This window comes from Bufo gargarizans, chromosome 4, assembly GCF_014858855.1.
Source record: "Bufo gargarizans isolate SCDJY-AF-19 chromosome 4, ASM1485885v1, whole genome shotgun sequence".
Classification (NCBI taxonomy): Eukaryota; Metazoa; Chordata; class Amphibia; order Anura; family Bufonidae; genus Bufo; species Bufo gargarizans.
In genome coordinates, this window is record NC_058083.1 from 422,131,380 (window position 1) to 422,156,307 (window position 24,928).

Below are 24,928 nucleotides of genomic sequence, written 5' to 3' on the forward strand. Positions count from 1 at the left end.
AGGTTGTGTTGGCAGGAGCTCCCAGAATCAGGGATCCCAACCCTGGATCCAACCTCGGCTGAGGTTCAAGATCCATCTTCCCAGCCTGAGTCATCTACCTCAGCTGGACGACCAGAGAAGCAGCATCCACAAAACAATAGATCTCCAGAAAGAAGACACCATACCCTGTGAGCTGTCCTGTGAGTACAAATCCCAAGTCCAGGAGAAGATAAGTACCTCCTCAGCTAGTCAGGCCCAAACCAAGCAGAATACAGACAGAGCAGAAGACAGATACCTGCCAGATCTATAGGCGTATGTACCAGATGCAGAAAATATATAAATTCCTGCCACATATTGCCAAAACCTGCTGGGATCCAAAGCTATTGCTGTTACCTTGTAAGGATCAAAGCTGCATTAAGTAAAGACAAGTTGGACTTTATTCTCTGACTGGATCTCTATTATTCCATCAAAACTCCTATTAACAACACTCAATTTGTTGCATGTGAGCCAGGATACAGGAGTCCAGCCGTACCAAGGTAGGATACACCGTTGACACTGCATAGAGACATTATTCCCCCTCTGACATTCCTCACCTGGTATATGAGCTATACCATCTTAAAGGGCCCTTCTACAGTACCTGCGCAAGCTGCAACTGGCATCACAAACTTATACACATATAAACTGACCCACTGCATAGCAACCCCACTGACCCAGTGTCCTGCTCATTGCACATGCACGTCAACCAAGGCACCAAGGGGGGCCCGGGCCGGGAGAACTCAAGTGGGTGGGCCAGCCTCAATGCCCAAATAAACTGTTTTGCAGCAGAGTCAGAGATGAAGTAGGCCTTCCATGCGCTCTGTGCCGCGGGCCCCATAGCAATGGCGTGGTCTGCTCCTAGGCCTGCCAAAGCGAACTGCCAAAGGATCATATATTCAAGTCCCCTAAGAGGGATAAAAATTATGCAGTGATCCAGAGGATATATATATATATATATATATATATATAGCTATTGGGAAAAGCCTACTTTGTAACATACATCAGAACTGTGCCTGCTGCTGCTATATGTACTGCAACTTTTATCATATACTCAGTAAAGAGACTTTATTTATTGTAACCAAACGCATTGCCTCCTCTATCATCCACTGGCTCCTTACACTTGCTCTCCTGCCTCGCACCCTGCCAACCATCCACCATCAGGGGCACGCCAACCACCACCAGGCAGGAGATCCCAAAAGTCCAAGGTGTGCATCCTCCCTTCACTGCACAGCCCAGGGAGTGCCGGTGTGAGGGCTGCCACTTTGAAAGCTACCACCCCCATCAGTGTCACTACCACAACCACTGTCCTCCTCTTGATGTCATCCTTGGGCCTGTTACAATTACAATCAAAAGGTGTTTCTTAAAAATGTTAAAACATAAAAAAAAAAAAAACAATGCAGGGTGACCCACAAAAAAGTAAGCAGCCTCCAGCGATATTATGACAAGATAAACGAGCAAGTGGATTTAAAAAAAAAAAATGTATTACCCACAAATCACAAAAGATGCTGAAAGTGGTCCTCATTCAGGTCTGTGCATCTTTGGGCACGTGGGATTATGTCGCTGATACTGCTTGTGATGCTGCGGATGGTGTTTGTGATGTTTTCCTTATGGACAAGTCTAGGGAACTTGATGGCCATAACTAGAGTTGAGCGAACACCTGGATGTTCGTGTTCGAGAAGTTCGGCAAAACTTCCCGGAAATGTTCGGGTTCAGGATCCGAACTCGACCCGAACTTCGCCCCGAACCCCATTGAAGTCAATGGGGACCCGAACTTTTTGGCACTAAAAAAGCTGTAAAACAGCCCAGGAAAGGGCTAGAGGGCTGCAAAAGGCAGCAAAATGTAGGTAAATCCAATGCAAACAAATGTGGATAGGGAAATGAATAAAAATAAAATAAATAAAAATTATCCAATATCAATTGGAGAGAGGTCCCATAGCAGAGAATCAGGCTTCATGTCATAGCAGAGAATATGACTTCATGTCATAGCAGAGAATCAGGCTTCATGTCATAGCAGAGAATCAGGCTTCATGTCATAGCAGAGAATATGACTTCATGTCATAGCAGAGAATCAGGCTTTATGTCATAGCAGAGAATCAGGCTTCACGTCACCCACCACTGGAACAGGCCATTGTCAGATATTTAGGCCCCGGCACCCAGACAGAGGAGAGAGGTCCCATAGCAGAGAATCAGGCTTCATGTTATAGCAGAGATTCAGGCTTCACGTCACAGCAGAGAATCAGGCTTCATGTCATGACAGAGAATCAGGCTTCACGTCACCCACCACTGGAACAGGCCATTGTCAGATATTTAGGCCCCGGCACCCAGACAGAGGAGAGAGGTCCCATTGCAGAGAATCAGGCTTCATGTCACCCACCACTGGAACAGGCCACTGTCAGAAATTTAGGCCCCGGCACCCAGACAGAGGAGGGAGGTCCCATAACAGAGAATCAGGCTTCATGTAATAGCAGAGAATCAGGCTTCACGTCATCCACCACTGGAACAGGCCATTGTCAGATATTTAGGCCCCGGCACCCAGACACAGGAGAGAGGTCCCATAGCAGAGAATCAGGCTTTATGCCATAGCAGAGAATCAGGCTTCATGTCATAGCAGAGAATCAGGCTTCATGTCACCAACCACTGGAACAGGCCATTGTCAGATATTTAGGCCCCGGCACCCAGACAGAGGAGAGAGGTCCCATAGCAGAGAATCAGGCTTCATGTCATAGCAGAGAATCAGGCTTCACATCACCCACCACTGGAACAGGCCACTGTCAGATATTTTTAGGCCCCGGGACCCAGACAGAGGAACGAGGTCCCATAGCAGAGAATCAGGCTTCATGTCACCCACTACTGGAACAGGCCACTGTCAGATATTTTTAGGCCCAGGCACCCAGACAGAGGAGAGAGGTCCCATAGCAGAGATTCAGGCTTCATGTCATAGCAGAGAATCAGGCTTCATGTCACCCAACAGTGGAACAGGCCACTGTCAGATATTTTTAGGCCCCGGCACGCAGACAGAGGAGAGAGGTCCCATAGCAGAGAATCAGGCTTCATGTCATAGCAGAGAATCAGGCTTCATGTCACCCACCACTGGAACAGGCCATTGTCAGATATTTTTAGGCCCCGGCACCCAGACAGAGGAGAGAGGTCCCATAGCAGAGAATTAGGCTTCATGTCATAGCAGAGAATCAGGCTTCATGTCATAGCAGAGAATCAGGCTTCATGTCACCCACCACTGGAACAGGCCATTGTCAGATATTTTTAGGCCCCGGCACCCAGACAGAGGAGAGAGGTCCCATAGCAGAGATTCAGGCTTCATGTCATAGCAGAGAATCAGACTTCATGTCACCCAACACTGGAACAAGCCACTGTCAGATATTTTTAGGCCCCGGCACCCAGACAGAGGAGAAAGGTCCCATAGAAGAGAATCAGGCTTCATGTCATAGCAGAGAATCAGGCTTCATGTCACCCAACACTGGAAATGCTCCACTGTCAGATATTTTTAGGCCCCGGCACCCAGACAGAGGAGAGAGGTCCCATAGCAGAGAATCAGGCTTCATGTCATAGCAGAGAATCAGGCTTCATGTCATAGCAGAGAATCAGGCTTCATGTCACCCACCACTGGAACAGGCCATTGTCAGATGTTTTTAGGCCCCGGCACCCAGACAGAGGAGAGAGGTCCCATAGCAGAGATTCAGGCTTCATGTCACCCAACACTGGAACAGGCCACTGTCAGATATTTTTAGGCCCCGGCACCCAGACAGAGGAGAGAGGTCCCATAGCAGAGAATCAGACTTCATGTCATAGCAGAGAATCAGGCTTCATGTCACCCAACACTGTAACAGGCCACTGTCAGATATTTTTAGGCCCTGGCACCCAGACAGAGGAGAGAGGTCCCATAGAAGAGATTCAGGCTTCATGTCATAGCAGAGAATCAGGCTTCATGTCACCCAACACTGGAACAGACCACTGTCAGATATTTTTAGGCCCCGGCACCCAGACAGAGGAGAGAGGTCCCATAGAAGAGAATCAGGCTTCATGTCATAGCAGAGAATCAGGCTTCATGTCACCCAACACTGGAAACGCTCCACTGTCAGATATTTTTAGGCCCTGGCACCCAGACAGAGGAGAGAGGTCCCATAGCAGAGAATCAGGCTTCATGTCATAGCAGAGAATTAGGCTTCATGTCATAGCAGAGAATCAGGCTTCATGTCACCCACCACTGGAACAGGCCATTGTCAGATATTTTTAGGCCCCGGCACCCAGACAGAGGAGAGAGGTCCCATTGCAGAGAATCAGGCTTCATGTCATAGCAGAGAATCAGGCTTCATGTCACCCAACACTCGAACAGGCCACTGTCAGATGTTTTTAGGCCCCGGCACCCAGACAGAGGAGAGAGGTCCCATAGCAGAGATTCAGGCTTCATGTCATAGCAGAGAATCAGGCTTCATGTCACCCAACACTGGAACAGGCCACTGTCAGATATTTTTAGGGCCACATCCTGGGCCACATCCTCTTCCATCATCGCCCTAAGTGTTTTCTCAAGGAGACATAGAAGTGGTATTGTAACGCTGATAACGGCGTCATCGCCACTGGCCATGTTGGTGGAGTACGCGAAACAGCGCAACAGGGCACACAGGTCTCGCATGGAGGCCCAGTCATTGGTGGTGAAGTGGTGCTGTTCCGCAGTGCGACTGACCCGTGCGTGCTGCAGCTGAAACTCCACTATGGCCTGCTGCTGCTCGCACAGTCTGTCCACCATGTGCAAGGTGGAGTTCCACCTGGTGGGCACGTTGCATATGAGGCGGTGAGCGGGAAGACCAAAGTTACGCTGTAGAGCAGACAGGCGAGCAGCGGCAGGATGTGAACGCCGGAAGCACGCACAGACGGCCCGCACTTTATGCAGCAGCTCTGACATGTCGGAATAGTTGTTAATGAACTTCTGCACCACCAAATTCAACACATGCGCCAGGCAAGGGATGTGCGTCAAACCGGCTAGTCCCAGAGCTGCAACGAGATTTCGCCCATTATCGCACACCACCAGGCCGGGCTTGAGGCTCACCGGCAGCAACCACTCGTCGGTCTGTTGTTCAATACCCCGCCACAACTCCTGCGCGGTGTGGGGCCTGTCCCCCAAACATATGAGTTTCAGAATGGCCTGCTGACGTTTAACCCGGGCTGTGCTGAAGTTGGTGGTGAAGGTGTGTGGCTGACTGGATGAGCAGGTGGAAGAAGAGGAGGAGAAAGCCGAGTAGGAGGAGGAGGCTACAGGAGGCAGAGAATGTTGCCCTGCGATCCTTGGCGGCGGAAGGACGTGCGCCAAACAGCCCTCCGCCTGGGGGCCAGCCGCCAGTACATTTATCCAGTGTGCAGTTAGGGAGATATAGCATCCCTGGCCGTGCTTACTGGTCCACGTATCTGTGGTTAGGTGGACCTTGCCACAGATGGCGTTGTGCAGTGCACACTTGATTTTATCGGATACTTGGTTGTGCAGGGAAGGCACGGCTCTCTTAGAGAAGTAGTGGCGGCTGGGAACAATATACTGTGGGACAGCAAGCGATATGAGCTGTTTAAAGCTGTCTGTGTCCACCAGCCTGAATGACAGCATTTCATAGGCCAGTAGTTTAGAAATGCTGGCATTCAGGGCCAGGGATCGAGGGTGGCTAGGTGAGAATTTACGCTTTCTCTCAAATGTTTGTGAGATGGAGAGCTGAACGCTGCCGTGTGACATGGTGGAGATGCTTGGTGACGGAGGTGGTGGTGTTGGTGGTACATCCTCTGTTTGCTGGGCGGCAGATGCCAATGTTCCTCCAGAGGCGGAGGAAGAGGCCGAGGCAGCAGCAGAAGAGGTAGCAGGGGGAGCCTGAGTGAGTTCCTTGTTTTTAAGGTGTTTACTCCACTGCAGTTCATGCTTTGCATGCAGGTGCCTGGTCATGCAGGTTGTGCTAAGGCTCAGAACGTTAATGCCTCGCTTCAGGCTCTGATGGCACAGTGTGCAAACCACTCGGGTCTTGTCGTCAGCACATTGTTTGAAGAACTGCCACGCCAGGGAACTACTTGATGCTCGGTCCCAGATGGCAGTGGCCAGTAGCAGGTGGACTCTCTTGGCGGTGTTCTGTTTTTGCCCACTGCTCCCTCTTTTGCTACGCTGTTGGCTCGGTCTCACCACTGCCTTTTCCTCCGAACTCTGAAAGTCACTGGCACGACCTTCATTCCATGTGGGGTCTAGGACCTCATCGTCCCCTGCATCATCTTCCACCCAGTCTTGATCCCTGATCTCCTGCTCAGTCTGCACACTGCAGACAGACGCAGTTGGCACCTGTGTTTCATCATCAGAGACGTGCTGAGGTGGTATTCCCATGTCCTCATCATCAGGAAACATAAGTGGTTGTGCGTCAGTGCATTCTATGTCTTCCACCGCTGGGGAAGGGCTAGGTGGATGCCCTTGGGAAACCCTGCCAGCAGAGTCTTCAAACAGCATAAGAGACTGCTGCATAAGTTGAGGCTCAGACAGTTTCCCTGATATTCATGGGGGTGATGTGACAGACTGATGGGCTTGGTTTTCAGGCGCCATCTGTGCGCTTTCTGCAGAAGACTGGGTGGGAGATAATGTGAACGTGCTGGATCCACTGTTGGTCACCCAATTGACTAATGCCTGTACCTGCTCAGGCCTTACCATCCTTAGAACGGCATTGGGCCCCACCAAATATCGCTGTAAATTCTGGCGTCTACTGGGACCTGAGGTAGTTAGTACACTAGGACGTGTGGCTGTGGCAGAATGGCCACGTCCTCTCCCAGCACCAGAGGGTCCACTAACACCACCACGACCATGTCCGCGTCCGCGTCCCTTACTAGATGTTTTCCTCATTGTTACCGTTCACCACAATAAGAAAAACATTATTTGGCCCAATGTATTGAGTTCAAATTCAGGCCTTTTTTTACAGACACCTAACACTATCTGGTATCTACTTAGGTACCGTATTAAACTAATACAGGCACAGCAGTAACCACAGATTTAGCTGAATATAAATTGTAGGCCTAGTATTTAGGCCCTGGATGGATGACAGGTATCCCTTTTACGGACAGAATTAGACTTGGAAATGCCCGGTAGCGTGTGAAGTTATTGAGGATGACCCTATCCGCACCTTCAATCTAATATACCGTATTTTTCGCCCTATAAGACGCACCGGCCCATAAGACGCACCTAGGTTTTTAAGGAGGAAAAAAATAAAATAAAAAATTTGAACCAAAAGGTGTGCCTAATGGTGTTATGTGGGATCTGGGGATGGCACTGTTATGGGGGGGTCGGTGGATGGCATTGTTATGGGGGTCTGTGGATGGCACGGTTATGGGGATCTGTGGATGGTACTGTTATAGGGGTCCGTGGATGGCACTGTTATGGGGGGTCCGTGGATGGCACGGTTATGGGGATCCGTGGATGGCACGGTTATGGGGATCTGTGGATGGCACGGTTATGGGGATCTGTGGATGGCACGGTTATGGGGATCTGTGGATGGCACGGTTATGGGGATCTGTGAATGGCACGGTTATGGGGATCTGTGGATGGCACGGTTATGGGGATCTGTGGATGGCACGGTTATGGGGATCTGTGGATGGCACGGTTATGGGGGGGATCTGTGGATGGCACGGTTATGGGGGGCACTGTGGATGGCACGGTTATGGGGGGCACTGTGGATGGCACGGTTATGGGGGGCACTGTGGATGGCACTGTTATTGGGGACTGTGGATGGCACTGTTATGGGGGATCTGTTGATGACACATAAATAGCATTTTACGCTATGTGTCCACAGACCCCCATAACAGTGCCATCCATAGAATGACCCCCAATAGGGATGAGGGGCCGGCATACAGCTCTGTAATTACAGCGGGCCCGGTGCAGTCACTGTATTCTGCTACACCGGGCCCACTCACTGTAGGAATCCTAACTGCAGGCAATGCTAACAGTCTTTTATCCAGCCTGTACTTAACGATACTAACTTTCCGGCAGGCAGCGGGCAGGAGGCTGAACTGGTGGGCGGGCGCTTACAATGTAACTCACTATGTCACGCGCCGGCTATCCCTTCTTCATTCATAAAGTGGGCGGAGCCGGCGCGTGACATAGTGAGTTACGTTGTAAGCGCCCGCCCGCCAGTTCAGCCTCCTGCCCGCTGCCTGCCGGAAAGTTAGTATCGTAAGTACAGGCTGGATAAAAGACTGTTAGCATTGCCTGCAGTTAGGATTCCTACAGTGAGCGGGCCCGGTGTAGCAGAATACAGTGACTGCACCGGGCCCGCTGTAGTTACAGAGCTGGATGCCGGCCCCTCCTCCCTCATCCATGCCCACTAATACACCCGCCACCGCGCTGCGCAGCATGCGGTCGGCGGTATACAAAGTCAAGTATTCGCCACATAAGACGCACTGCCTTTCCCCCCACAATTTGGGGGGGGGGGGGAAAGTGCGTCTTATAGGGCGAAAAATACGGTACCCTTTTATGGATAGATTTAAACTTGGCCTGATACGGCAGAAACCACTGATTTAGGGAATTGCTAAGTTGGGAATTGTATTTCAACCCAGAAAAAAAAATATCCTTTGCCAGACAGCAGACAGTATTACAATTGGCTGGCCACAGCTGAAACACCAGATTTAGGGTACTGCTATTTTAGCAATTGTATTTCACCCCTTAATAAAAATAGCAAGCACAGCCAAGCCCCTGATGTAGGATATAGCAAAAAAAACAAAACACTATTGATGGTGGCAGCTTGTGGCAGCTTGTGCTGGCGCACCACAAGACACAAAATGGCCACCGATCACCCCAGAAAAAAGTGACAGAAAAACGCTCTGGGCAGCCTAAAAACAGTGAGCAATTAAATAGCAAAGGTTGAATGATACACAGCTGTACATGGAGCACTTCAGTAAGTGTTTTTGAAGAGTAAATCACTGCCCAATCTCGCCCTAACAGCAGCAGCAGCATCCCATCCCTACACTGATCAAAGCAGAGTGACGTGCGACGCTACATGACTCCAGCTTAAATAGAGGCTGGGTCACATGCTGCACTGGCCAATCACAGCCATGCCAATAGTAGGCATGGCTGTGATGGCCTCTTGGGGCAAGTAATATGACGCTTGTTGATTGGCTGCTTTGCAGCCTTTCAAAAAGCGCCAAGAAAGCGCCGAACACCGAACCCGGACTTTTACGAAAATGTTCGGGTCTGTGTCACGAACACCCCAAAATTCAGTATGAACCCGAGCTATACAGTTCGGGTTCGCTCATCCCTAGCCATAACCCCTTGCTCACAGTTTGCGCCTCTGTAAACAGTTCATGAACCCGGCCAGTAAGTTCTGTGAGGTGCAGCATGTTGCCCCATCGTGTTAGAAAAAGCAGGACATTTTTTCTTCTGGTGTTAGTTGGTTGTAAAACTATTCAAATATGTCCAGGTACATTGTGGTATTCACAGTTGATTTAAAGAACATTGGGCCCACTGTTCGTGTTCCTGACACTGCGCACCAAACGCCAATTTTCTGGTCATGAAGTGGTATTTTGAGTCAAATGGGGATTTTCAGCAGACTAGTACCTCATATTGGGAATTTATATGACCTGATGAGCTTCATCCATCATGAACTACACCACTGGGTCCAAATGTCAGCAATCATAGTCAGCAACCAAGTCCAGTAGTTTATGTTTAGCTTTGTCAGACGCTCAGTTCCTGCACACACTTTATTCGGTACGGTTTTAGGTTCAGATTTCAGCACTCACTGACACAGCGTTCGTGATTCACCAACTTGCTGAGACACTCCGAGTTGACTTTTGAGGGCTACTTGCAAACCACAGCGGAATTTCATGCACAAATTCAGCCTTCCTGATCGATGGAGGCATCGGTTTCCTCATGTTTGATGCCATTTCCGAACCAGACTCTAAGTACAACGTGTCGCTGGGTTCTTATCGGCAAAGGTACTTGTCGGCAAAGGTTTCTTGCGTTCCCTTAATCGATCTGTAACGGACAACTAAGATTTACTATTAGGCAGTTTAATTTGGAGATATTAGAGGCAGGATACTTTTTCATGGGCCACCCTGTATAAAAAATTCAATTCACTACCTTTCCTAATTTTATATGTAAAAATAAACTATAAGAAATAAACAGAATTGGTAATACCGAATCTAAAAAGTTCTGTAAAAATATACAAAATGTTTATCATGCACAGTAAACACTGTAACAGAAAAAATGGATGGTTTGCTGTTTTGCTTGAGCCACCCATTTAGGAAAAATCGATTTATTACCACGAATCGCAAGGAAATTTGGCTCCGCAACGAATCAAATGTTTCCCAAACCTCAGATCGAATTCCGCTTCATATGCTTCGATTCGCTCAACATTAGTGATAGAAACATAGAAACATAGAATGTGTCGGCAGATAAGAACCATTTGGCCCATCTAGTCTGCCCAATATATCTGAATCCTATGAATAGTCCCTGGCCCTATCTTATATGAAGGATAGCCTTATGCCAATCCCATGCATGCTTAAACTCCTTCACTGTATTTGCCGCTACCACTTCTGCAGGAAGGCTATTCCATGCATCCACTACTCTCTCAGTAAAGTAATACTTCCTTATATTACTTTTAAACCTTTGCCCCTCTAATTTAAAACTGTGTCCTCTTGTGGTAGTTTTTCTTCTTTTAAATATGCTCTCCTCCTTTACCGAGTTGATTCCCTTTATGTATTTAAAAGTTTCTATCATATCCCCTCGGTCTCTTCTTTCTTCCAAGCTATACATATTAAGGTCTTTTAACCTTTCCTGGTAAGTTTTATCCTGCAATCCATGGACCAGTTTAGTAGCTCTTCTCTGAACTCTCTCTAGAGTATCTATATCCTTCTGGAGATATGGCCTCCAGTACTGCGCACAATACTCCAAGTGAGGTCTCACCAGTGATCTGTACAGCGGCATAAGCACTTCACTCTTTCTACTGCTTATACCTCTCCCTATACATCCAAGCATTCTGCTGGCATTTCGTGCTGCTTTATTACATTGTCTTCCCACCTTTAAGTCTTCTGAAATAATTACTCCTAAATCCCTTTCCTCAGATACTGAGGTCAGGACTGTGTCAAATATTCTATATTCTGCCCTTGGGTTTTTACGCCCCAGGTGCATTAATGATAATAGCTACTGAAAAGTTGCATGCAGGACTTTTTTTCCATCTAAAAAACGGATCTCAGACAGAAATGGCTCAAATGGATGGCAAATGTGCATAACTGATGCGCAGGATCCTTTTTTTCCCTTATTTTTCTGTTCTTCTGATGGATCAGAAGAACAGAATAATAACAGTGATGTGAACTCAGAAATTATGACCTATTATTAGACCTAGTGGCCAGTGTGAAAATTACAGGATTATATACATTTTTATTAAAGGGATTCTGTCAGCTAGGTTTTACCTATAGAGCTGAGGACATGCGCTGCCAGATCGCCAATGGCACGTCCACAATATACATTTCCCATAGCTCTGAGTGCTTTTATTCTGTAAAAAAAATATAGATTTTATATATATGCAAATGAGGTTACCAATGTTTCAGGAGCCCAGCCATGCCCACTGTGAAGGAGCCCAGCACCGCCCCACATCCTCCAAATCTCCTCCTTGCTCCTCCGAAGTCACACAGTTCAAGCGCTGTAATCTTGCGCATGCCATCTAGCGAATGTGCAGTTCGTTCCCTGAGGCTGATGCCAGCACAGGGAAGGAACACTATGCTGGCACTGACAAGCGGTGTACTCACGCATGCGTAAGATTACGGCTCTCTGTGTGACGTCGGGGAAGCAAGGAGGGGATTTGGAGGATACGGGGCAGTGCTGGGCTCCTGAAACATTGATAACAGCCCCTTGGGCTCCTGAGTAGCCTCATTTGCATATATATATATATATATAATTTTCACAGTGGAAGAGTGCATTATGATTGCATGATTTTTGTGCTGTGACTTCACTGTTTTATTTCTATATATCACCATGCATATTATCACATGATATCACTGTAAGCATGATTGCTGTACTGTGACATCATTGTGCACAATATGCTTGTGCATTATCCCTACGTATAAGTTCCCTAATCATAAGTTGCTCTTGTTCTGAACTTATTACTGAAGGTGGACATGGTAGAGAGGGACCCCATTACAAATCTTGCTATGGGACCCCATAAATCGTAGTTACACCCCTAACCTGAATCTTTGATACAAGGCGTCAATAATTTTAACCCTTAGTTAACCGAGTTCATAAAGCTGTAAACTATGTCAAAGTCAGAGGAAAACTATGGTAACCATAAAATGCAGCGACCATGCAACCATTTGTCATGCAATCATAATAACTTTGCTCTTAAGCATTTTCTTTCACTTGAAAAGACCTTTGTCACTTTTGATGACTGAGCCATTGTTTCATAGCAACCTTTGTGGAGTAGTGCTGGAAGACGGCACTGTGCACGGTGACAAGGAGAATTTAAAGAGCTCCTACTTTCAAACAGCTGATCACAGTGCCACAAGAAGGGACAAGCACCAAGACGTGAAGCTAAACATTCAGAAACATTATTAAGGTGATTGCGCCGTCTACTTTTCTTCTACTGAATTTTATGCCCTTTGCCCTCTAGTATGCACTTATTGATCTTAATAATTGAAAGAATTGTTTTATTTAAATGTATTTAAATGTATTATATTTTTAGATGTTTTTATTTATTTCTTTAGTCATTTATTTATTTACTTATTACAGTGCTGGCCATAATTATTCATACCCCAGGCAAATTTTTACTTAAAGTTACTTTTATTCAACCAGCAAGTAATTTTTTTTAATGGGAAATGACATAAGATAATAAGACGATGTACAAGAGGCATTATTATAAAACATTTCTCAGCTTTTATTTACATTTGAGCAAAAAGTGTCCAGTCCAAAATTATTCATACCCTTCTCAATAATCAATAGAAAAGCCTTTATTGGCTATTACAGCAATCAAACACTTCCTATAATTGCAGACCAGCCTTTTGCAGGTCTCCACAGGTATTTTTGCTCATTCATCTTTAGCAATAAGCTCCAAATCTTTCAGGTTGGAGGGTCTTCTTGCCATCACCCTGATCTTTAGCTCCCTCCACAGATTCTCAATTGGATTCAAGTCTGGACTCTGGCTGGGCCACTCCAAAATGTTAATGTTGTTGTCTGCTAACCATTTCTTCACCACTTTTGCTGTGTGTTTTGGGTCATTGTCATGCTGAAATGTCCACTGGTGCCCAAGGCCAAGTTTCTCTGCAGACTGCCTGATGTTGTCGTTGAGAATCCTCATGTATTGCTCTTTTTTCATGGTGCCGTTTACTGTGATTAGGTTCCCTGGTTCATTGACTGAAAAACACCCCCAAAGCATTAGGTTCCCACCACCATGTTTGACAGTGGGGATGGTGTTCTTTGGGTTGAAGGCTTCTCCTTTTTTACGCCAAATGAAGGAAACATCATTGTGACCAAACAATTCAATTTTTGTTTCATCTGACCATAACACAGAAGACCAGAAGTCTTTTTCTTTGTCCAGATGAGCTTTTGAAAAGGCCAAGCAAGCTTCTGTGTGCCTTATCTGGAGAAGTGGCGTCCTCCTTAGTCTGCATTGTGCAGTGTCCATTGGATTGTCTGCCTTGAGAAATTGCCACCAGCAGAGCCCAGATTCACCAGGATGGCCTTGGTGGTGATCCTTGGGTTCTTTTTCACCTCTCTAACTATTCTCCTGTCCAGCACAGGTGTCACTTTTGGCTTCCGACCACGTCCTCTGAGATTTTCCACAGTGCGGAACATCTTGTATTTTTTTTATAATACTTTGCACTGTAGCCACTGGAACTTAAAAACATTTAGAAATGGCCTTGTAGCCCTTTCATGACTTGTGAGCAGCCACATTGCACAGCCAGAGGTCCTCACTGAGCTCCTTGTCTCCCCCCCCCCCCCCCCTGTTGAGTTGATTAAAACAGCTGTTCCCAATTAATCAGGGTAATTGGGATGCTTTAGAACAGCTTGGACAATTCGGAATGGTATAGAACTTTTGACTTTCCCAAAGACTGTGACAGTTTGTGAAGGGTATGAATAATTTTGGACTGGACACTTTTTGCTCAAATGTAAATAAAAGCTGAGAAATGTTTTTTTTCCACAATAATGGCTCTTGTACGTCGTCTTATTATCTTTTGGGAGACACCTATGTAATTTCCCGTGAAAAAATTACTTGCTGGTTGAATAAAAGTAACTTTAAGTCAAAATTTGCCTGGGGTATGAATAATTATGGGCGGCATTGTACATTAATGTACAACCCAATTCCTCTGTTATGGCAGACATAATAATATTATCATACATAATAATGTAGACAGATTATGCATGATAGCTCAGTTGACCTCAGTGGAAAGGTTGACAGCATGGTGCAGCAATAAAATCTGCACAGAATTTTATTCACACATCATAAGAAAAAAAGAGATATATATTCCCTCTGTGACATTATAATGCACATTGAATGACATGAAACATTTTTGCTTCCAAATTGTATATATCATCACATATTATAGCAGTTGTTCAGACATTTAAAATGTTCCTCTTTTTTTTTATTATTAAAAAGGCATTGCCTTGTGCAAAATAGTTCCAGCGGTCTCTGATTTGGTCTTTCTCTACGTGCAGGAAGTGACCACTCAGCCAATTACTGGCTGCAGCAGTGACCCGCCAGTACTGACTGATTGAGCAGTCATTTTATACGTGTTGAGAGGGACCAGGAATTAGAGACCGGAGGGGACCAGGAAGTGTTGGAACAGGATCGATGGGGTATCAGTAAGGCTTCATGCACACAAACGTATTTTATTTACATGTCCGTTTCATATTTTTTTTGGGGACCGTATACAAAACCATTAATTTAGGCTACTTTCACACTAGCGTTCGAGCGGATCCGTTCTAAACGGATCCGCTCATATTAATGCAGACGGTGGCTCCGTTCAGAACGGATCCGTCTGCATTATAATTTTCTAAGTGTGAAAGTAGCCTGAGCGGATCCGTTCAGACTTTACATTGAAAGTCAATGGGGGACGGATCCGCTTGAAGATTGAGCCATATTGTGTCATCTTCAAGCGGATCCGTCCCCATTGACTTCCATTATAAGTCGGAACGGATCCGCTCGCCTCCGCACGGCCAGGCGGACACCCGAACGCATGTCCGCTCACTGAGCGGAGCGGAGGCTGAGCGCTGGCAGACGGATGCATTCTCAGTGGATCCGCCTCCACTGAGAATGCATTAGGGCCAGACGGCTGCGTTCAGGGCCGCTTGTGAGCCCCTTCAAACGGAGCTCACGAGCGGACACCTGAACGCAGGTGTGAAAGGAGCCTAATGGGTCCGCCAAAAAAACGGAGGTTACTCCATGTGCATTCTGTTTCCGTATGTCCGTATTTCCGTTCTGCAAAAAAATAGAACAAGTCCTATTATTGTCTGCAAAATACATACGGTCGTGAGCATGAGGCCTAAAGGTGATTGTGAATTAGTACATATTCTTTTATTACTTTACACCAATCTTTTTATTATTGGAAAACCACTTTAAAGGAGTATTCAAATTAAGTCTCATGCACACGGCCGTTGTGCAGCCGTTCCATGCATTGGGGGCCGCAATTTGGATCATTGGGGGCCGGTGATGGATCATGTGATTGGACCATGTGATCTGACGTCACCACAGGTCCTTTAGCCGGCAGCTCATGATTAAAGAAGTAAGAAGAGACCGGCAGCTACGCGATCAAGAGGAGAAGGTGAGTTAATTATTTTTTATTTTTTAACCCTCAATTGACCACCAACTAAGCATTCTGTATTAAAGAATGCTATTATTTTCCCTTATAAACATGTTATAAGGGAAAATAATACAGTGAATAGACTGTCATCTGAGCAACCATGCGTGAAAATCGCACCGCATCAGCACTTGATTGCGGATGCTTGTGATTTTCACTCAGCCCCATTCACTTCTATGGGGCCTGCTTTGCGTGATAAACGCATAATATAGAGCGTGCTGCGATTTTCACGCAACGCAATAGTGATGCGTGCAATGCGTTCTCCTCCCGCATTGCACCCACGCTGAAATCTCGCCCGTGTGAACTGAGCCTTAAAGAGAATATGTCAGCATGCTAAATAGATGACAACACTTGGTAGAGGCTGGGTAGAGGCTTGGTAGAGGCTGGGTGCCATCCCTTCTAGTTTTGCACAAATTATAGCAAAAACTTTGACGTTTTGCCACAATTCATATAGAACTGAGTCAGCTACAATAAAGTTTGGCAATAACTGCAGCAAAACCATGGGAAAACCACAACATGCGAAAATATACATGATGAAGAGGTATGGCTGCTGAATAGGCTGTCAGAGACTGACCCTGCAGTAAGAGGGAGAGGGATGCATCCTAGGTCACACACACCTAAGGTCGACCCTGTTTCCAAGTCCCATGTCACTATGCACAAAGATTCACATTCCATTTTGGTCTCATTCACACTCCAACACTATCTGAGTTAGATGCAGCAGTTACTGTATGGGGCAGCCATGGCAATCTATGACATACAGAGGACTTTTGTGTCAGTAACCATAAAATACGACAAAAATCATATGTTCCATATTCTGAGATGCAGGTCACTTTATGCTGCAGATTTTTTATGCAGCATGTGGATAAGATTTATTAAAATCCTATCCACTTTGCTGGTACTATACAACATTTCGAATCTGCCACACAAAAATGCATTATTGCGGCATATCTGTCATGAAAGCACCCTTAGAACAACAGATAAAAAAAACTATGACAACTATGTTTTTCATGCATGGTTCAAATGATTTGATTAAAGCTCTGTTCCCAACTGCATTTGGCTCTTTTGCTCCAGATTCCATCAAGTTTTTTATAACGATGGCAATAATAGCACAGTATGTAGCTCTATTCTTCGCACTGACCCCTTTATACATTCATATTTTTAAAATAAGTTTCAAATGAATATCATGTAGAGACAATGCCACCTTCAACTACTGCCACTTTCAGATGCAGACCTACTGCACTGCATGACACATATATTTAAGGGTGCATTCACACGACCATAAGTGTTTTGCGGTCCACAAATTGCAGATCCGCAAAACACGGATACCGGATGTGTGCATTCCACAATTTGCAGACAGCACATGGCCAGCACTATATAGATAATGCCTATTGTTGTCCGTGGTTGCGGACAAGAATAGGACATGCTCTATCTTTGTTGCAGGGCCGCAGGATGGAACAACAGATGCTGTCCACATCTTTTGCGGCCCAATTGAAATGAATGGGTCCGCACCTATTCCGCAAAATTGCAGAAGAGATGCGGGTCTACTTATATGCTCGTGTAAATGCACCCTTAGGCCCCTTTCACACGAGCAAGAATTCAGCGCGGGTACAATGCGTGAGGTGAACGCATTGCACCCGCACTGAATCCGGACCCATTCACTTCAATGGGGCTGTGCAGATGAACAGTGATTTTCACACATCACTTGTGTGTTGCATGAAAATTGCAGCAAGCTCTATATTCTGCGTTTTTCACGCAACGCAGGCCCCATAGAAGTGAATGGGGCTGCGTAAAAATTGCAAGCATCCGCAAGCAAGTGCAGATGCAGTGCGATTTTCACACATGGTTGCTAGGAGATGATCGGGATGAGCAACCCCAGACCCCATTAAAGTCTATTCACTGTATTATTTTCCCTTATAACATGGTTATAAGGGAAAATAATAGCATTCTTAATACAGAATGCATAGTAAAATGTGCCTTGAGGGGTTAAAAAAGAAAAAAAATTAACTCACCTCATCCACTTGATCGCGCAGCCGTCATAGTCTTATTTCTTCTTCTTTCAGGATTTGCAAAATGATCTTTAATGACGTAATCCTTTTATCCTCATTCAGCAGGACCTGCGCTGACGTCACAGCGTCCACCACGTGGTGAGCGCGATGACTTTATCAACGGTCCTTTTGCAGGTCCTGAAAGAAGAAGAAAGAAGTCGATGCCGGCTGCGCGATCAAGTGGATGAGGTGAGTTATGTTTTTATTATTTTTTAACCCTCAATTGACATTATACTTACCATTTTGCATTAAAGAATGCTATTACAGTCAGGTCCATAAATATTGGGACATCGACACAATTCTAACATTTTTGGCTCTATACACCACCACAATGGATTTGAAATGAAACGAACAAGATGTGCTTTAACTGCAGACTGTCAGCTTTAATTTGATGGTATTTACATCCAAATCAGGTGAACGGTGTATGAATTACAACAGTTTCCATATGTGCCTCCTACTTGTTAAGGGACCAAAAGTAATGGGACAACTGGCTTCTAAGCTGATCCATGGACAGGTGTGTGTTATTCCCTCAGTATCCCAATTACAATAAGCAGATAAAAGGTCCAGATTTCATTTCAAGTGTGCTATTTGCATTTGGAATCTGTTGCTGTCAACTCTCAAGATGAGATCCAAAGAGCTGTCACTATTAGTGAAGAAAGACATCATTAGGCTGAAAAAAACAACACAAACCCATCAGAGAGATAGCAAAAACATTAGGCGTGGCCAAAACAACTGTTTGGAATATTCTTAAAAAGAAGAAATGCACCGGTGAGCTCAGTAACACCAAAAGACCCGGAAGACCACGGAAAACAACTGTGGTGGATGACCGAACAATTCTTTCCCTGGTGAAGAAAACACCCTTCACAACAGTTGGCCAGATCAAGAACACTCTCCAGGAGGTAGGTGTATGTGTGTCGGTCAACAATCAAGAGAAGACTTCAACAGAGTGAATACAGAGGGTTCACCGCAAGATGTAAACCATTGGTGAGCCTCAAAAACAGGAAGGCCAGATTAGAGTTTGCCAAACAGTTATGGAACAACATCCTATGGACAGATGAGACCAAGATCAACTTGTACCAGAGTGATGGGAAGAGAAGAGCAGGGAGAAGGAAAGGAACTGCACATGATCCTAAGCATACCACCTTTTTAGTAAATCACGGTGGTGGTAGTGTCATGGCGTGGGCATGTATGGCCGCCATTGGAACTGGTTCTCTTGTATTTATTGATGATGTGACTGCTGACAAAAGCAGCAGGATGATAACTGAAGTGTTTCGGGCAATATTATCTGCACATATTCAGCCAAATGCTTCAGAACTCATTGGACGGCGCTTCACAGTGCAGATGGACAATGACCCAAAGCATACTGCAAAAGCAGCCAAAGAGTTTTTTTAAGGGAAAGAAGTGGAATGTTATGCAATGGCCAAGTCAATCACCTGACCTGAATCCGATTGAGCATGCATTTCATTTGCTGAAGACCGAACTGAAGGGAAATGCCCCAAGAACAAGCAGGAACTGAAGACAGTTGCAGTAGAGGCCTGGCAGAGCATCACCAGGGATGAAACCCAGCATCAGATGAGGTCTATGCGTTCCAGACTTCAGGCTGTAATTGACTGCAAAGGATTTGCAACCAAGTATTAAAAAGTGAAAGATTGATTTATGATTATTATTGTGTCCCATTACTTTTGGTCCCTTAACAAGTGGGAGGCACATATGCAAACTGTTGTAATTCCTGTACCGTTCCCCTGATTTGGATGTAAATGCCCTCAAATTAAAGCTGACAGTCTGCAGGTAAAGCACATCTTGTTCATTTCATTTCAAATCTATTGTGGTGGTGTATAGAGCCAAAAATGTTAGAATTGTGTTGATGTCCCAATATTTATGGACCTGACTGTATTTTCCATTATAACCATGTTATAATGGAAAATAATAAAATTTACAGAACACCAAACCCAAACCCGAACTTCAGTGAAGAAGTCCAGATTCGGGTCTGGGTACCACATTCAGTTTTTTCTCACGCGTGTGCAAAACGCATTGCACTCGCGCAGTAAAAAAGAATGAAATTGCATGCCTACTCGCACGATTTTCCCTGAACGCACTTGCATCGCATCCGGCCCTCACCGACGACACCCGTGTGAAAGAGGCCTTAGGGTTTAACTATTTGCAGAACATTATGAAGTTTGGATTATTTTACAAACTTGTTAATTTCTAGAAAACAAAAGGGCTCCCCAGACATAGGACCTGGTTCTAACAGCATTTTCGAGAAAACTCTATTCCAATCTATTCTCCCCTAGCGTTTGCCACGTGACAGTTGCATAAAATGCACTTTTATTGTCCTGCTCACTCACCACTGTAAGTAGGGACACGGCAGCTGGTAGTGAGCGCGGTTGGTGTACAGGGTCAGGTCCATTAAAGGGATTGTCCACCTTTATAGTATTGATGGTCAATTTCAGAACAGGCCAACAATATTAGGTCATAGAGGGTCCTACTCTCAGCACCCTAGCCAATCAGCAGTACTCCAGACAATCAGCTCTGCACAATTTTCATACTCATAGTTTACACAGTGGCCATATTACCGTCTTGTGCTATTTACTTGAATGAGACAAGGCAGCAATAGATTGGCGCTATGAAAACGAAAGCTTCCTGATTATGAACATTGCACATAGTGATGAAAACATTATAAAGGCTGCAGTTCAGGCACAAGCACCACAGCCCCTTCAAACAAATGGTAGGCAGTGGTGCAGAGAACCCCCATCATTTTAATATTGATGGCCTGTACTGAGGATAGGCTATTAATATTAGAAAGCTGGATAACCGCTTTAACTCTTTAAAAGCCCCAGACAATAGCATCTAAGTAGTTTGACAGAGGAAGGGGGTTGCAATTCTATATGAGGACAACCAGGGGTCTATCTATGAAACCCAGGTTTGATATGAATATCTATTAAAAGGCTATTGCCTGTCAATCTTAGAGTAACAGACAATAATGCTTTAGAATACAATGGGGGAATTTATCCACCCCTCCTAAAAATGATTATGATTAAAACACAAATTAAAGGTATTGACACATACCACAGATGAGGCACCAAGTACGTGGTCAAAAATGACACAATAATAGCAGCAAGATATAATAAAGTAAAGCAGGACATACATCCAAACTCATATATAAAACTGCACATACAAGTAATACAGACCCAGTATGGAGCCTCAACACAAAGACAACATGTGTTGCGCATTGTGCTTCCTCAGGGGGTAGAGTGTTCAGTACCCCAAAATAGTGCCATAAAATACAACTTGTGCAGAAAAAATACCCCAAAAACAAAAAGCTATATAAATTCTGTATTGCTGTTATCTTACCAACTAACAATAAAGTAAAAAATATATATAAAATGCTCCCTTTAAAAAAATACTAAAACGCAACTCATTTCACATAAAACAAGCTCTTAGAATGTGATGTTGAAAAAATAATTAAAAAACAATACTCAGACCTGAGGGCCCACAAAAGCTAGTGTTTAAGGGATTAAAAGGGATAATATAACTGTACTGCTGCTAGTGACAGTAGTGCGTCTTTGTATTCATTACCTAGATAACCCAGGCTTCCAAGAACGCAGTGACAATAGAGGTCCATCTACTCTGACGTAGATAGACATGACTAGGCGAGAAACTGCTTATTAAATTCCACAGACATTTTAAAAGGCAAGAGTCACGACACTTGAGTGTATCGAAGGAAGTTCCTTATTAAGGTTTGTGTGTTCTAGTTATGTGTCCAGAATGTTTACCTAGCATAATTTATACTGGAACGTCAACAGTTCTTATTATAGAGATATGCACGTTCATTGCTAGGAGTAGACTGTTTGTAGACATCAAACAAGAATTATGAGGAATTTGCAGTTACATTGCCACTGCTCAAGTTTTGTTCTAACAGAAGCCAGTTCCTCGATAGGGCACCTTCTTTCCTCTATCACCTAAAAATGCTTAGAAAAGCTACCACACAAGAAGTTATTATAATCAATAATTTCTTTATTAGATATCCATCAAGGTAGATCATTAAAAACATATACAAGAAAGCAGTAGTCATAGAAAGACGATAGTGTTTACAGACATTTATATAAAAACAGAGAGAGCTCCAGACCCAAACAGGAACTAGTATCCCCCCCACCCACAGTTATGGCAGTTTCAATTGAGTGGGGCTCATGTAAGGGGTACACACAGGGCGTCTGTAGCAAAACACAATAGCCAGTGTGGCTATGTGAACCTGAGTGTCACCCCACACAATAGAGACTGCAGGGGGAGAGAAAAAAAAAAGTTAAAGTGCATATAGTTCAGCAAAATACATTCCTTACTGACCCTGGTCTGGAGCAGCCGCCCAACGATCGTTTAGCTTCACGCTTCCTCTTGGGGCATGAGGCTGCCCCAAGAGGTGCTTCTATCTCCTGCATGCTAGAAACATGCAACCGGTCTTGTTTGAAATTGACATTCCAGGCTTTCAGACCAAAATGCCCATTAGCCCAAGCAACAGAGGAGAAATCACTATTAGAAATCGAATCGGGAATAATCGTGGGTAAAATCTGTTTTTACTTTCAGCTGCATTCACAGCATCCTGATTTCTATCAGTGATATCTTCCCCTGTACTGAACGTATTGCTGAAAGCTTTCAAACAATACAAAGCCCATATCTCTAGCTGGTACCAAACCAGAGATATGAGCACTTAAAGCAGCTGCCCTACCGCCCCCTTCCTCAGTCTGGAGGAGAATGAGGGAGCAGCTGACAGGCTGCAGAAGGAGAGAATTTTTTTTTTTTAAGTAAAAAAATAAAAATAAAGTAACTTTATTTTTACCACACAGTAAACACAGTAAAAATAATTCCACAAAATAATGCAAAAATTGCTGTTTTTTATCTTTCCCGCTAAAAATAAAATAATATTATTTAATCTATACTATATAAACCAAAATGTTCCTAAAAAAAATACAACTAATCCCGCTAAATAAAAATAAAAAAAATTTGAAGAGAAAATTAAAAAGTTCTGACTGCTAGAACACAAAGGGGGGAAATATTATTGGTCCTTAAGGCTAAAATTATTGATGTCACTAAGGGGTTAAAAATGCAATAGTCTCCCCTGAGTTGTGCGCCAACAAGATTTACTGCAGACACACATTAAAATTCTACAATTTAAAAAAGTGAAATTTTGGGGATTTTTTTTATTTTTATTTTTTCAATTTTAACGTGACTGTTAGGAGGTTAACAATTCTAAATGTCTATTTGCAGTGTCTATCAGTATTCCAGGATTTTTTTTCATGGCATTACTGTTGCTCTTCTACTCTTTTGCAGATAAGAGTTAATGGTGAAGTATAAACGTCACCATGGCAGAGGGGGACGATGAAGAATACATGTCAAAAGCTCTAGTGTTTCGTCTTCATGTCAGCGCTCCACGAGTTGTACGGGAGGTATTACTGGAACGTGGCTGGGAGGAATTTGATGAAGGGAAGCAAAGTGAAACAGAGTGGAACCTGTACTGGAGAACATCAGCATTCCCAACATCTAACCATGATAACATACAGCCATGGCAACGGCTTAATCATCACCCCCGGACGGCACAGATGACGAAGAAAGACTGCTTGGCCAGACATTTAAAACGGATGAAAGGAATATATGGATCTTCTTACTTTGAGTTTAGCCCTGATGTGTTTATTTTACCAAATGACTACACAAAGTTCTTAGCTGAATATACTAAAGAAAGACATGAGAAAAAATCTAGTTATTGGATCTGTAAGCCAATTGACATGTCAAGAGGCAGGGGGATATTCATTTTCCAAGACATTAAGGATTTGGCTTATGACTCCATTGTCATTGTACAGAAATATATCACAAACCCATTACTAATATCTGGCTATAAATTTGACCTACGTATTTATGTGTGTGTTACATGTTTCTGCCCACTAACTATATATATCTACCAAGAAGGACTAGTCAGATTCGCAACAGAGAAGTTCAGTCTCAGCTCACTTGATAATATATTTGCTCATCTAACTAACACCAGTATTAACAAACACAGCATGTCCTACTCGGCAGGCAAGGAGAGGGTCGGAAGTGGATGCAAGTGGACACTTGGTCAGTTTCGATCTTATCTCCGCAATTTAGAAGTTGATGATGTTTTACTGTGGCAAAGAATCTATAATATAGTGACAATGACCATATTATCAATTGCTCCATCCATACCCCAATATCCTAACTGCTTTGAGCTTTTTGGTTTTGACATTCTCATTGATGATGCACTGAAACCATGGCTGTTAGAGGTGAACTATAGCCCTGCATTGTCTTTAGATTGCCCTAATGATGTAACTGTGAAAAAAAGTCTTATAAATGACATTATTGATCTTCTTAACTACAAATCTTCTGATTGGCAAAGAGACAACAGCAAAGAAGCACGAAACACATCTGATTTCTTTCAGTCTTCTACAAAAAGAAAGAAAAATAGCATTGAGCAGAGCTCTGCTGAATTTAAAAAAAGCAATTCGATAACAAATTGTAACTTGAAAGAAAAATGTGATCACTTAGAGAGTCCTAGAAGTGCTTCTTGTCAAAATTACGGACCGTACAATGATAGGGAAGGAACATTAGTCCAAAAGGGACTCAGTTGGGATTGCAATTTCATGGAAAATTCTTTACCAGGATCAACCGAAGATATCGTGAACGGTGAAGTTGTGTCAAGTGGGAAGACAACAATGAGTCCTCGAAAGACACTGACTTCTAGACTACGAGAAAAAATGAATATGCCCAAAAGATTAGGTGCTTCAAAACTGCCATTAGTGCTAAGCACTTCAAAAGCCAAGGCTGGCGTAAACAATGTAATGAAGTATCCACAGTGGAGGCCCACTGACCATCCTCTTTTTCCTTTATACTACATTTCAAATGCAAACCAAATGCCACCTGCTCGTGTAGGTGATTTTCTCCTCATCTTCCCTTTCAACCAACCTTCATTTCGTGCATCAAAAAACGGAGCAGATGTCAAAATCATAATTCAAGAAATGTTTAAAATAATGCAGAAAATGTCAACAAATATAAAGGTTGCCTAA

The 24,928-nt window shown here is 44.3% G+C and overlaps 1 protein-coding gene across 1 annotated transcript; it reads left to right on the forward strand.

Annotated features, from left to right (window-relative positions):
- The first annotated feature begins 401 nt into the window (after nucleotides 1-401).
- TTLL2 (tubulin tyrosine ligase like 2) lies at nucleotides 402-24,928 on the forward strand. The gene is made up of 2 exons (XM_044291234.1): nucleotides 402-515; nucleotides 23,184-24,928. Exon 2 carries the CDS (start codon nucleotides 23,216-23,218, stop codon nucleotides 24,926-24,928), a length of 1,713 nt encoding a protein of 570 aa, XP_044147169.1. The 5' UTR covers nucleotides 402-515; nucleotides 23,184-23,215.